Source organism: Helianthus annuus, chromosome 6, assembly GCF_002127325.2.
Source record: "Helianthus annuus cultivar XRQ/B chromosome 6, HanXRQr2.0-SUNRISE, whole genome shotgun sequence".
Classification (NCBI taxonomy): Eukaryota; Viridiplantae; Streptophyta; class Magnoliopsida; order Asterales; family Asteraceae; genus Helianthus; species Helianthus annuus.
Window position 1 is genome coordinate 55811093 of NC_035438.2, and position 14463 is coordinate 55825555.

Consider the following 14463-nt stretch of genomic DNA (forward strand, 5'->3'; position numbering starts at 1 on the left):
TTATTGCAACTTATATGTTTTTTTTTTGTTTCGATTGATAGGAAATACCGTATGATTTTGCAACCTTATTGTGGGGAGAACAACTTCCATATGTTAATGTCTTAAAATTATTGATGATGACTTATCGTGAGTCATTTAGTTATAATTTTTGTATTTAGTTAGTTGTTAATTCTTTAAAGATGCCTTTAATTTCATTTTTAAAGTTGTTTTTGTTTCTATAAACAGATTACTGTTGTTTAAGATGATTTTTTTTATTCGGAATTATGATTCGGTTTCTGTAAATAGACTTTGTTTCTATAAATAGATTACCATTATATATTTTTTAAAACAGTGGTTACTTACTTTGCAGTTATGAATCCTAAAAACATCTCTCATTCGTTGTTAAAGGTGATTGAGGAATATGATCCTATATTTTTCGTAGGTTTCCTTGGTGATTTGATTTTTAAATTTTAAATTTTAAATTTTGAAGTCAATCATTATTTTAAATTTAAATTTTGAAGTAAACCATTATTGTGTTTGATTTTAGATTTTCAATTTCAAAGTCAATTATTATTTTAAATTTAAATTTGAAAGTTTTCTATTAATGTGTTTCATTTTAAATTTCGAATCTGTAAATTGAATTTAAATTTGAAAGGTTAGACTTTTCTTATAAGTTTGCTTGATTTACGGGATTGGATATTAGTGATTTGATTTTCAGATTTTAAATTTTACATTTTCAAGTCAATCATTATTTTAGATTTAAATTTTGAAGTAAACCATTATTGTGTTTGAATTTAAATTTTGAATGCTTTGAAATCTTGATGATTTTTATGAGATGCTTTGACTATATTATTTGTAATTTTAGGGATGCTTCGAGTCTTCGACTGTTATTTTTGTACTCGAGTTGCATATCTAATTCAAATTGTGTTTTGTATTTTTAGGTGAAGAGCTTCTTTCAGACTCCTTCCCCTACAAGGAACTCTTGAATGAGATCCTATGAGAAGTTGAAGGAAAGGTATATCTTGCACCGTTCTTTATCTATATATCTTAAATGGGATCCTATGAGAAATTGATCTCTATTTGATTCACTGATGTATATTTTTCTCCTCACCATTTTGTTCCGTTAATCAACTCATGTGTGCTCTTATGTTTGATACCCGATCTTAATCCAGTGATTAATATCCGCTTGGGTAACCCAATCTGAGTGTGATTTTTTCGTTAACGATTCAGGTAAACTTTCCCGATTTGGGTTTTCTGCTAGGCTAATCATCTAAATTAATTTGTTATTTTTATGGTTTACCATTGCATAAGTTAGTATAATTTGTTGACAAAGTTTTGCTTTGGGGGATAGTAGTCATAAATTGAGTAATATTCAAGGTTTACGTGTTTTTATTTTGATTCATTAGGTGTTTATTTTGGATGGTTCCGGGTTTTTGGCTGCAACTATGTTGGACAGAGATATGCTTGCTATGGCTGGAAACAACATTGTTGTGCTTGATTTTAAATTTTAAATTTTGAAGTCAATCATCATTTTAAATTTAAATTTTGAAGTAAACCATTGTTGTACTTGATTTTAAATTTTCAATTTCGAAGTCAGTTATTATTTTAAATTTAAATTTGAAGGTTTGCCATTAATATGTTTGATTTTAAATTTCGAATCTGTAAATTGAATCTAAATTTGAAAGGTTAGACTTTCCTAATAAGTTTGCTTGATTTATGAGATTGGATATTAATGATTTGATTTTCAGATTTTAAATTTTAATTTTTGAAGCCAATTATTATTTTAAATTTAAATTTTGAAGTAAACCATTATTGTGTTTGATTTTAAATTTTGAATGCTTTGAAATCTTGATGTTTTTTTATGAGATGCTTTGACTATATTATTTGTAATTTTATGAATGCTTCGAGTCTTCGACTATTGTTTTTGTACTCGAGTTGCATATCTAATTCAAACTGTGTTTTGTAATTTTTGGTGATAAACTTCTTTCAGACTCCTTCCCTTACAAGGAACTCTTGAATGGGATCCTATGAGAAGTTGAAGGAAAGGTATATCTTGCACATTTCTTTATCTATATCTATATATCTTGAATGGGATCCTATGGGAAATTGATCTCTATTCGATTAACTGATGTATATTCTTTTCCTCACCATTTTGTTCCGTTAATCAACTCATGTGTGCTCTTATGTTTGATACCAGATCTTATTCCAGTGATTAATATCCGCTTGAGTAACCCAATCTGAGTCTGATTTTTTTCGTTAACAATTCAGGTAAACTTTCCCGATTTGGGTTTTCTGCAAGGCTAATCATCTAAACTAATTTGTTATTTTTATGGTTTACCATTGCATAAGTTAGTATAATTTGTTGACAAAGTTTTGTTTTGTGGGATAGTAGTCATAAATTGAGTAATATTCAAGGTTTATGTGTTTTTATTTTGATTAATTAGGTGTTTATTTTGGATGGTCCGGAGTTTTTGGCTGCAACTATGTTGGACAGAGATATGCTTGCTATGGCTGGAAATTGGTACCATGTCGGTTGGTTTTGCTTGGCAAGGTTAGATTTTCCTAATAAGTTTGCTTGATTTACGAGATTAGATATTAGTGATTTGATTTTCAGATTTTAAATTTTAAATTTTGAACTCAATCATTATTTTAATTTTTTAGCTAATAGTTTGATTGACTCGGTTGTTAGATTTGTGACGATGCGTCGGACAAACAACATTGGAATAAGATACAGCCTTGAGCCTTGGCAAGTTAACACATTAGTTAGGGTTATGAAGTTTTTCATGGCACCGACACATTATTGAGCAGTAGCGCATCAGGTTAGTGATATTAGACTTTGTGTCTTGATAAATTTTGTATATTGATTGATGTTTGAAATTGATTGTGAGGTCTTTGATTGTGCAATGTATTGCTGATTGATATATGAGATTTTTTTGATTGGCATAAGGTATTAGATAAGATGTGTTTGAAGTTCTGAAGATGAATAAGTGAGACGTGTGTAGCAGATATTAGTGAGTGCACAACACATTAGTTAGGGTTTTGAATTATTGATACAGGTTAGTGATGTTAGAGATTATGTTTTGAGAAAGTGTGTAGATTTATTGATGTCTGTGTTTGATTGTGACACCTTTGATTGCGCATGAAATTGCTGGTTATATGAGATTTTGTTAATTGTAGACAAATAAGTTTGAACATAACTTATTAGATTCACATTTAAGTATAAAAAATGAGAGGTTGTTATAAACTGAATTATATATTGAACGAAAAACTGAAAGGAAAAGGAAAAAAAAAACAATTTAACACAAAGAAAATGAGAGAGAGAGAGTTGCCACATTTTTAAAACCAAAAATATAAGGTAACCATGCTTCTAAAATCTACTATACTTTTTAATAACATTTGGTGGAAAATGGACTATGTTGGGTAGGTAGTCAAATATGGTTTTTAGGGTCAAAACGGCTCTGTTGGGTTGACTCGGGACACTTTTATGAAAAACTTTATGTTTTTGACCTTAATAAACCATTTTTGTAGATGACCAGTGTATATCTCTACTTGAGGAATTCTCCAAAGATCCAGAGCCGATTGTTTCATAGAGATGTGAAGTTGCTCTAAGCATACTGGATTTTGAACGGTCCGGCAAACCATTCGAGGTACTTGGAAGATTAAGTTTCGCTCATTTTATACGAAAAATGTATCGTGTTAAGAGCGATTAGTTTAATCTATGTTTTCTGCAGTACATCTTTATGTAGGCACCTCAATTGCAGGAGGCAGCATGATGGTTTCACTTTGTTGTGTGTTTTGTTACCATTGAGTACTAAATGACATACATTTGGATAGAGTTTTGAATGATTTACTCAACATTATTATTTGAATGGTTTTTTAGTGTGTGTGTTTTATTTATTGATTAGCGTATCGTATTAGGTATGAATGAATACCATTAGTAAGTCAGTTTAATGCCTTCAAAGTTAATGGATTTTTTTAATAAGCAAGTGATTATTTGAAAATGGGAACAATCAACACTATATTAATATCCATGTTATTAATTTGTTATATTTCGATTGGTCATGATTGTTAAAAAAATATATAATGTATATTTAATGAATAAAGTTTTTGTTGTTTATATTTTCTTATGTAAACTTTTAATTAATTTCTAAATTTAATTAAATGAGTTTGTTTTGTAGGTTCGAACAACTCCATGCGTATATTTTATTATAAAAAATAAAAGTTTTTTTTTTGTTTCTTGGGTCATTCAATGAGGCAAGTTTCTGCCTCTGGTTCTTGCCCGAAGTTTCTGACCTTACTCGCAACCCAATGACTACAACTTTCAATTCAAAACAATTATAAAAAAAATTATGTTCGAAAACATGTATTTTTATTTTATTTAATGACATAGTTCGATTAATATAAAGTTAATGTTTCTACCCGCGAAGTTCGCGGGTGATAACCTAGTGTCATATAAAGTTGTTGCATTTATAGTGGTTTTAAAAGACCATTCCTTCATTTACTTATTTTTCGGTTTTGTTAGATTTATAGTACGATACTTCGTTGTATTTTGATCTTCAACTTCAGATTTTCATAATAAGTTCATGCGTACAGTTTCTTTATGATCAGTATAATCGTATTTTCTTTTCTAAAAATAAAAAAACATACCATTTCTCAACACCGCGAAATCGTGGGTATTAGTAGTGTGATATAAATAACCTTGCGCTTATAGCTCAGTGGTTATGGGGAAATGAAGGAAAGACTTCTGGCCGAATGGTCTCGAGTTCGATTCCTGATCCATCCGGGTTTTACCGGCTCTGCATTGTCGTGTCCTCCGGCGGGTGCAGGGTCGGGTTTCCCCAGAACTGGTGGCATGATGGGCTAAGGGCTCCGTGCGTGCAGGTTGAGCTGTCATGGGCTACCTTTCAACCAATGGATGCCGCGTACGGAGTACGCGGCGATTCTTATGTTAGACGGGTTAAAAAAAAAGTAGTGTGATATAAACGCATATAGATATTTCGAAAATAACTGAAAAATATTCGAGAGTATTCCATTTTGGATTCGTCAGTCGACACCCCAAATCTCCGAGAAAGCGAGTGATCCACCGAGCAATCGCCGGAGAGATATCCGATCCGACCCGATCTGATCTGCACCTGTAAACCACCTCATCTTTACATATCTCCTGCGTGTATAAACGCACATATATTTATCCATTTCTCTTACAGTTTCATTTGTTAATCGTACGAATAAATTTCATCGGAGCAATTATTTCGATCTGTGAAATGCGAATTCATCGCATTTTGTAGCGTTTAGATTTCTTTTGAAAATAAATTTGGATAGTATGTGAGATCTTATTATCTTAACCTAGGGTTTTATAAATAAAGTTCGCAAATTAGGGTTTTTTTTGTTCGTGCATGAGGATTTGGTGTTTATTATGTTTCGGTGAAGAAGAACATAAGATAATAGACACGATGAGTGAAAAATCGGAGGAAATAGGACATTTCGAAGAATTAGGGTTTGAAAGTTTGGTGAATTCAAGGAATGAAGATGATTTGAGGTCTAAAAGTACTACTGAGGATGTGAATTTGAATTTGAATTTGAGTTTGGGAGGAGAGTCTTCCGGCTCATCAGGTGCGGTTGAAAGAGGCGGTTTGGATCGCGATTCGCATAGTAAACGTCACAAAGCTCAGTCTACTGCACTGTGAGAACTTTTTCTTTGTAGTTTGTTTTGTTAGGGGGTTTAAAATGATATTTTGATATGGAAGAGTTTGCGACAATTCGTAATCCGAAGGTGTTCGGTTAATTCATTCCTTTTCGTTTGGTTTTAACCTGATAATTAATAGTGTGGAGGTTTTTTGTTTCAGTGATAGTGGTAGCTTTATTCAAGCTGCTACTTTGCAAGGAAGTATGTCGTTTAGTTTGATTGACACAGAGTATGAGAGAACACATGATAGCTCAGGTAACTACGGTTGTTTGTTATCGGATGATGATCGGAGTCCAATGGAGGAAGATATGGATGATCGAGAAATTCGAATGGATCTTACAGATGACTTGTTGCATATGGTATATATTGCTCTTCTCTTTTATTTTTATTTTTATTGGTACTGTCAACTATGAGCTGATGATTATTGTTTTGGCTTGTTAGGTATTTTCTTTCTTGGACCAAATTAGTCTTTGTGGAGCAGCTAAGGTTTGCAGGCAGTGGCGCGCAGCTAGTGCACATGAAGATTTCTGGAGGGTGTTAAATTTTGAGAACAGGAACATATCTCCTCAACAATGTAAGCAGTCTCATACTATTTTGGTTTTTCAATGTATTGATGCACCTGGGGAATTGTTGGTTTGGTAAAATAAGATTGCAACAACCTAAATCGGAAGCTACAAAATGAAATTGTCTCTAGCAGAACACATGTCCAGTAGATGTCAAGTTTACAGTATCTGGTAGATCATATTTAGGGCATGGGCTCTTTTTTTGGGCTATGCTAGAAGGGTTTTTTTTTACTTAGTTAGATAGGTGTTAAGTGGAGATTACAGATTAGATAGATGCACCAGTTTTAGAAAGACCACAGATGTGCAAAATATCATGGTTATGTTGCACAATGCACATGTATATATCTTTGATCATATAAAATCATTCGGTAAAAGATTACAAGCATGTGACTGTCTTCATTTGGACAGTTATGTGCTTCAGTGGCGCAAAAAAAGTTCGTTGATAAGCATGTGACCGTTTTCTTAATATTTGGAGGTTGTGAAATTAATTCCTGTTGTTTAAATGTTGAACTATTTAGCATCTAACTTATTGTATGTATTATCACTATTCGTGTACTCACCTCTTAATTTCATACACGCCAAACTAGGCTATACGTTGATATCACAAAGTCAAGTTTCACTTTATCGGTGTTTTTGAAGTAGTATATCAGCGTTGAATTATAGATGGTTGCTTAGTTCTTTGCAAAAGTAATCGTGAATCATAGTAGTGCTGTATAACTCCACTTTTTAGCATTCGACGGCTAATGCACTTTAAGATATATTGTTATATTATGTTGATTGTTAGGCTTTGTGATTCATTTACCGAGAAAGTTGTACAAAGTTGATAAGTGGTGCTTGCATTTGTAATATTCATTCAGTTATTCTTAAGCTTTGAGACCTCTGTCTTGATAGTTATATTTTTAATTGTATTATTCTTAAGGTGATGTATTGCACCTGTCTTGATAGTTATATTTTTTAATCGTATTATTCTTAGGGTGATGTATTGTACCTCTGTCTTGATAGTTATATTTTTAATCGTATTATTCTTAAGGTGATGTTTGAAACATGAGGTCATTTTGAGAATGAATCTGTTCTGTTTCAAACATGAGGTCATTTTGAGAACCATCTGTGACACATCGTGAAAACTATGCTGCATGGCATAGGATCTGGAACTAAACTGCAGTGACGGAGTTCTTACTGTTTAGGATAATTTAGGCGGTCTGTTCATGAGTTCAATTAATGGCGGTTTTGGAGTGTTATGTATTCTGGTACCGAGCAGATAAGTTCATATAGAGCTTAGGCAATTTTTCTGTACCTGTTGCAGTCACATGGCAAATATGTTTGTTTGATTATATTTATGGAATAGTTACAAGTTAATGGTCACCATGAAATTGTTATCTTAATGTTCTCATAGTGTATATGCGACTTGTGGGCACGATGCAGGCAGAGAAGCATAGAGTTCTACCGATAGTACTAATTATTATGTAATGCAATCGTTTTGATATTACATGTTGCTAGGCTTTGTGTGCTCAGAATGTATATATGTTTGTGTTTATTTGATTGTATTTTCCTCTGCGTGCTCAACTGTTCGGAATCTATATGCAACTATGTCTATTTAGTTGTATTCTCTACCACTATTGGTTTTCTTTTATATATAAATGATCTACATAGTAGAATGCTTGATCGTGCATTTTTGTCGTCGAGTTGGTCCTTTATAGCTCTTGATCCAGAGTAAAACATTTTTATTTCCAGTTTAAAATAAGTGACATCCTGATACAAGGACAGTTTAGAGATTTTTTCTTTGTTAATGGACCTTTATTGTTTTTCTTTAATATATATAACTGATCTACATACTTGCATAGTAGAATGCTTGAGCGTTTATTTTTGTCGTTGAGTTGGTCCGTTTTTTAACGATTATATTACACAGTAAAACATTTTCTTTACCAGTTTGAATGAAGTGATATCCAGATACGACAGTTCCGAGAATTTTGTTTTGTTAACGATTTCGAACTATAATTCTCATCAAATGAACCAAGACACAGGGAATGCTTAATTCTGACAACACCGATTATAGATATAGTCATATAGTCCCAAACAGTTGTTGTGCTATAATTTGGTTTATAGTCAATTACAGAATCCTCGTAATATATGGTCTTTGCAGTTGAAGATATGTGCCACCGATATCCAAACGCCACTCAAGTAAACATTAATGGGTCGCCAGCTATTCACACACTTGTGATGCAGACAATTTCTTCCTTAAGGTGATCACTGTTCATCATTCAGTACTATCTTTTTATCGAATGTCATCTCACTGGTTATCCATTTAACTATCTTTCAGGAATCTTGAGTCTTTAACCTTGGGTAAAGGACAGTTAGGGGAGACATTTTTCCAAGCATTAACTGATTGCACTATGTTAAAGAGTTTGATCGTGACTGATGCTATGCTTGGTAATGGCATCCAGGAGATACCGATACACCATGATAGTTTGCGACACATTCAAATTGTGAAATGCCGCGTGGTCCGTATATCGGTCAGGTGCCCACAACTTCAGACTTTGTCGTTAAAGCGGAGCAGCATGGCACATGCTGTACTGAACTGCCCTCTTCTGCGCGATCTCGATATAGGATCTTGTCATAAACTTCTAGATGCTGCAATCCGGTCAGCAGTGACATCATGCCCTCTCTTGGAGTCATTGGACGTGTCCAACTGTTCTTGTGTTAGCGACGAAACACTACGTGAAATCTCCATAAGTTGTACTAATCTCCATGTTCTGAACGCATCATACTGTCCGAACATTTCTCTTGAGGTAATAACTGTCGGTCCATATATGATTTTTCAAGTATGCTGGCCATGTGTTTGTATAATATACCCTTCTTTGTTTGCTTGAAGTCTGTAAGGTTAACAATGCTTACGGTTCTCAAGCTTCATAGCTGTGAAGGCATAACTTCTGCTTCAATGGCTGCCATATCACATAGCTATATGTTGGAGGTGAGAATTGGCGGCTAACTTCTGCAACTTTGACTAGTTTTTTTATTTAACTAGCGGGTTCGAAACGTAGATAAAAATAAGCAAATCATGAGACTTAAAGTTGTTTGATGTTTTAGTTAATGGGCTAAACATGTCATTATTAAAGTTGAGGGGCTAAAGTTGTATCAATTAAGTGGTTAAGGGGCTAAAGGTGTTTGATGTAGTTAAGAGGCTAAACATGTCATTATTAAAGTTGAGGGGTTAAACATATCATATCAAAGTTGAGTTGCTAAAGCTGTTTATTATTAAAGTTGAGGGGTTAAACATGTCATTATTTAAGTTGGGGGCTAAAGTTGTTTATTATTAAAATTGAGGGGCTAAAGTTGTTTATTATTAAAATTGAGGGGCTAAAGGTGTTTGATGTTGACAAAATAACATATTTATAGTATATAAGTTATATTTGTAATTTTTGTTTATTGTGTATTTCCCCCCACAGGTTTTGGAGCTTGACAATTGTAGTTTATTGACATCAGTCTTCTTGGATCTTCCTCGATTGCAGCATATCAGGCTTGTGCATTGTCGAAAGTATAAATCTGTAAACCAAACTACAAATCCTTAATGAGAGACGTATTCTTCTAGTATAATTAATTCCCATTGTTAAAGTGATTGCAGATTTGTAGACTTGAGTTTAAGAAGTGCGGTATTATCATCCATTAAAGTCTCTAACTGTCCTGCACTCCAGCGAATCAACATTGTATCAAACTCACTGCAAGTATGGTTTAAATGTTTAATTAGTCGTATTTCTCTATTTGAATTCTGAGTTTCTGATGTAATCTTGTATGCTTGAATTATTGTTATTATGCAGAAACTAGTTTTGCACAAACAGGATAGCTTAACTTCATTAGAGCTGCAATGTCAAGGTCTAGAAGAAGTTGACCTCACAGATTGTGAATCTTTGACCAATTCAATATGTGACGTTTTTAGCGATGGTAGTGGGTGCCCCATGCTCAAATCCTTAATTCTTGACAACTGTGAGGTATTTAACTCACTTTTCATGCACTTACTAAGTTTTCATTAACGTTAATATATGTTTTTCTCCTGTTTGACATTATGAATTTTGTGGATACTTTATATTCTCTTAGAATGATTTTCTCAATTTGGGTCCCGTTTATTGATGATGAGATGAAGTTTAACCGTAATGGATGTCCCATGCTGTTGCTTATTCTTTGCTGCATTCGGTTTCGTATAATGTTGGGTTACTATTGTGTTTTTATATACTGATTTGGTTTTCTTTCTTGGTTCAGAGCTTGACGGCTGTGAAATTTTCTAGCAACTCATTAACTAGCCTTTCTCTTGCTGGTTGCCGTGCTATTACTTCTATTGAACTAACCTGCCCTTATCTTGAGCAAGTGTCGTTGGCTGGATGTGATCATCTTGAAAGAGCAATCTTTAGTCCAGTAAGTGAACCAATCATAAATTCTGTCTTGGCATCTTGATTGAATATTATTACGATCTGAACTTTATTTATCTCATTCAATGGCTCTATCATATTGTTACGTCATCTAGTCAATGTTCACGTGTCAAAGCTCTCAAAAACTTGATCCTAAGCATTTTACTATCTGAAATCTTTTGCAAGTGGTGTGCCTTAAATAACATTTCTGACAAGTCATTGATTGTATATATAATGCATCTGATAAATTTCTCCCAATTTTTTCTTGCAGGTTGGTCTGCGATCTCTTAATTTAGGAATATGTCCTAAACTAAATGCACTCAAGATCGAAGCACCATCTATGGTGTTACTTGAACTGAAGGGGTGCGGTGTCATATCAGAGGCATTTATAAACTGTCCGCTTTTAACATCTCTCGATGCTTCCTTTTGCAGGTCATTAAATTCGTCCTTCTTTCCTCATATCCATTTACTGAAATTAGCGAATAATAAATTAATAAGATGCTAATGCATTATGATCCATACATGCAGCCAACTAAAGGACAACTGCTTATCTGCAACTACCGCCTCATGTCCCCTCATTGAATCGCTAATTCTAATGTCATGTTCATCTATTGGTTCTGACGGACTCTTGTCTCTCCGCCGGCTTAAAAATTTGACATCGCTCGATCTTTCCTACACGTTCTTAACCAACTTGCAGCCTGTATTTGCCTCCTGTCCACAGTTAAAGGTTTAATTTCTGGATGCTGATTTTTTTGTTTTGTTTAATTTTATACAATAAAATCCCATTTTCGTCCCTGAGGTTTGGCCAGTTTTGCGACTTTCGTCCAAAGGTTTGTCGCATTTGGATCCAAAAGGTTTGTCGCATTTGGATCCAAAAGGTTTGAAATCTTGCCACTTACATCTGGCTCGTTAACGCCATCCATTTTTCTCTGGTAAGTCGGGGGTATTTTCGTTTTTTTCTCCATTAAGGGTATTTTGAATACTTGTATATTATGCAAAATGCTTGTACATAAAGTGAAAAAGACCGAATTGCCCTTTAAGTTAACAAATAAGACGGAAATACCCGACTTAACGGAGAAAAATGGATAAGTTAACGAGCCGGATGAAAATGGCAAGATTCTAAACTATTTGGATCCAGATGTGGAAAAACAAACCTTTGGACGAAAGTTGCAAAACTGGCCAAACCTCAGGGACGAAAAGGATATTTTACTCTATTTTATATTTCTGGTCTTTGGCTTATGAGTTTCACTGTTTTTTTTGTAAGATTTTGAAATTACAAGCATGCAAGTATCTCACCGACACATCACTCGAACCTCTTTACAAAGACGCGGCTCTCCCGACCCTGCGGGAATTGGACTTATCGTACGGGACCTTATGCCAGGCTTCCATAGAGGAGCTTCTTGCTTGCTGTACTCATTTAACTCACGTCAGTTTGAACGGGTGCGTGAATATGCATGACCTAAACTGGAGTTTTAGTGCTGATTGGGCATATCTATCATCTATGGGCTCTAACCAGCCTCAACGATTTTTACAAAATCTCAACTGTGTTGGTTGTCCAAATATCAAGAAAGTACTCATCTCGTCAGTCGCTCGGTTTTCTAATTTGTCATCGTTAAACATTTCGCTATCTGCATATTTGAAAGAAGTTGATGTGGCCTGTATTAATTTATGCTTTCTCAATCTCAGGTATTATATTTTATTGTTGTAATGCTCTAATAACTTAAACAGGCTAATTTTTACATGCTTTCCACTTCAGCAACTGTAGCTCTTTGGAAATCTTGAAGCTCGACTGCCCAAGATTAACTAGCCTCTTTCTGCAGGTATGCATCATATTAGTTCTCATTTTTTTCCGGTACAACCCAAATTACAAAGTGTTAGGGGCGTTGATAAACCATTGAAACCAATCCAATCACTCAAATCGAAGCAAGTCGGTCAGTTTGAAATGTGTATGGTTCAGTTCACAGTTTCGTTTTGGCGGTTTGACAGTTATACGGGCATGCGTCATCTTTTTTTTTTTTTCACTTTAGGAATATATAATTATGTATATGTTTTATATTTATGAACTATCTTTATATTTCGAACAATTTTAATACAATTTACTAAGGCTTTTCCAAAAAAGGAATTAAAAAATTGGTTCAAACCACCAAACTGCTAAAACCGGCTGGTTTGGTTTGTCTTTTTCCGAAACTGTAGGTAGCGGTTCGGCTAAAAATTTTCGTAAAAACCGGCCGAACCGGATCATGAACACCCTTCTACGGTGATTCATTTTCCGAGACTTATTCATCTCTCTCTCTACTAGTCCTGCAATATTAGCGAAGAAGCAGTTGAATCCGCGATATCGGAGTGTAACATGCTCGAGACACTAGACGTCCGCTTTTGTCAAAAGGTAAGTCACGAGTTAAGTTTGTTTTCGAAAGCATATTGTTTCATCTGTAAGAATTGCTTATTTTCTGAAATTTTGTGCGCGCGATAGATAATCTCGACAGGCATGGGAAGATTACGGACCGCTTGCCCGAGCTTGAAACGCATATTCAGCTAAGGAAAGCTTCTCTGAAAACAATATTATGCCATTTACTTTTTGTGTTGTTTGTTTCAATTCCTACATTTTTAGGGGTTAATAAACAGTCTCCATGTTATGTAAAACTACTCCATTGATGAACATCGTTTACTTGTTTTATTTAATGAAACAATTTTCAATCTATGAGAATTCCGACATTAGTTTTTGTAAACAAAAACAAGTTTATGCCAAAATGATTTATCTATGTATTTTGTTTGATATAAATTTTGAATTCATGAAATAAAATTGGGTATAGAGTGCAATGATTGGAAATATGTATGTGGGTCATTCCTGTGACTTGGTTGTTTGCTTGTACAAGCCAACTAAAATAAATGTATATATCATCATTGTGCTGCATGGGGCTAGAATTATTTGAAGGGGACCAGCTAATATCTTGCATATGTTTTCACTCTTAAATGCATAAAAGAAGTTTATATATACGTATGGCAATTATAGGAAGAAAACTTATATCGGTTAAAAAAACTAAGAAAACCAAATGAATGGATCTCATTTTGTTACGTGTTACACCTATTTGCAGACTGTGTTACATGTAATAACCAGAGGTTGTCACATGTTACGTGTAACAGCTGAAAGTCTGCAAAAACTGTTACACGCACAGTCTGTAAAAAGGTGTAACACGTGGCAAAAGGAAGTCCATTCATTTGGATTTCTTAGTTTTCTTAATTAATGAGTTTTCTTTCTATCTCTCACCTTTATATGTATATGTGTGTATATATATTCATAATTTATTTATATAAATGCATGTATATATTGTATCAGTACATAAATATGCATAATGGTAATATGTTTTTCTGAATATATTGAGTTATATGTACAAAAGTGGAACATTTTACAAGCATGTTACATAAAAAGAACAATTTTAAAAATTTACTAAAAAGAATTTAATTGTGTACCTTATACAAAGTATGTTATTTACATCTCAATCTATCATTACAGGTATGTTTGGCAAAATTAGCTGGTGGCTGGTAGTTGGAGGCTGGTAGCTGGTGGCTGGTAGCTGTAGCTGGTAGCTAGTAGCTGTAGCTTTCTAGATATATTTGGTGTTTGGTAGAGTGGCTGGAGCTTTTAATTAAATGTATAAAATGACCAAAATGGACATCACTAAAAATTTAGAAAGTTGGTGCATTAAAAAGTTCCTTATTTTTAGAGGTTAAAATAGTCATATTTTCCCTAAAAGCTTGTAGCTCCTTCTAAACGCTACTAGTAGTAGCGTTCAACCAAAAGCTTCAAGCTCCTAACCTAAAAGCTTAAAGCTCCTTCAAC

General features: G+C 33.9%; 1 protein-coding gene and 1 long non-coding RNA gene across 6 annotated transcripts; both read left to right on the forward strand.

Annotated features, from left to right (window-relative positions):
* The first annotated feature begins 934 nt into the window (after positions 1–934).
* Positions 935–3854, forward strand: LOC110874731. Its single transcript, XR_002556173.2, has 6 exons — positions 935–994; positions 2177–2247; positions 2424–2530; positions 2669–2798; positions 3508–3626; positions 3711–3854. It is a non-coding gene; the product is annotated as an uncharacterized LOC110874731 (long non-coding RNA).
* Positions 3855–4965: 1111 nt separating this feature from the next.
* LOC110878913 (F-box/LRR-repeat protein 15) lies at positions 4966–14263 on the forward strand. Of its 5 annotated transcripts, XM_022127306.2 has the most exons (17): positions 4973–5659; positions 5823–6021; positions 6104–6236; positions 8366–8465; positions 8543–9011; positions 9095–9193; positions 9669–9757; positions 9836–9944; positions 10038–10208; positions 10477–10629; positions 10894–11054; positions 11151–11349; positions 11887–12308; positions 12379–12442; positions 12922–13008; positions 13096–13162; positions 14137–14263. In XM_022127306.2, the coding sequence occupies exons 1-16, from the start codon at positions 5373–5375 to the stop codon at positions 13159–13161; spliced, it is 2808 nt and encodes a 935-aa protein (XP_021982998.1). In that variant the 5' UTR covers positions 4973–5372; the 3' UTR covers position 13162; positions 14137–14263. The 5 variants fall into 5 exon arrangements, with proteins under 5 accessions (XP_035830661.1, XP_035830662.1, XP_021982998.1 ...); XM_035974768.1 differs by lacking the exon at positions 14137–14263 and having other exon boundaries at positions 4966–5113; positions 13096–13323; XM_035974769.1 differs by lacking the exon at positions 14137–14263 and having other exon boundaries at positions 4966–5113; positions 9845–9944; positions 13096–13323.
* The last annotated feature ends 200 nt before the right edge of the window (positions 14264–14463 follow it).

Bases quoted from the DNA above. Each gene is read 5' to 3' on its own strand.
- LOC110878913 (XM_022127306.2), top strand. From the start codon at position 5,373: ATGAGGATTTGGTGTTTATTATGTTTCGGTGAAGAAGAACATAAGATA. The intron at 8,466-8,542 runs GTGATCACTGTT...ACTATCTTTCAG, and splicing joins CAGACAATTTCTTCCTTAAG to GAATCTTGAGTCTTTAACCT. The intron at 11,055-11,150 runs GTCATTAAATTC...CCATACATGCAG, and splicing joins CTCGATGCTTCCTTTTGCAG to CCAACTAAAGGACAACTGCT.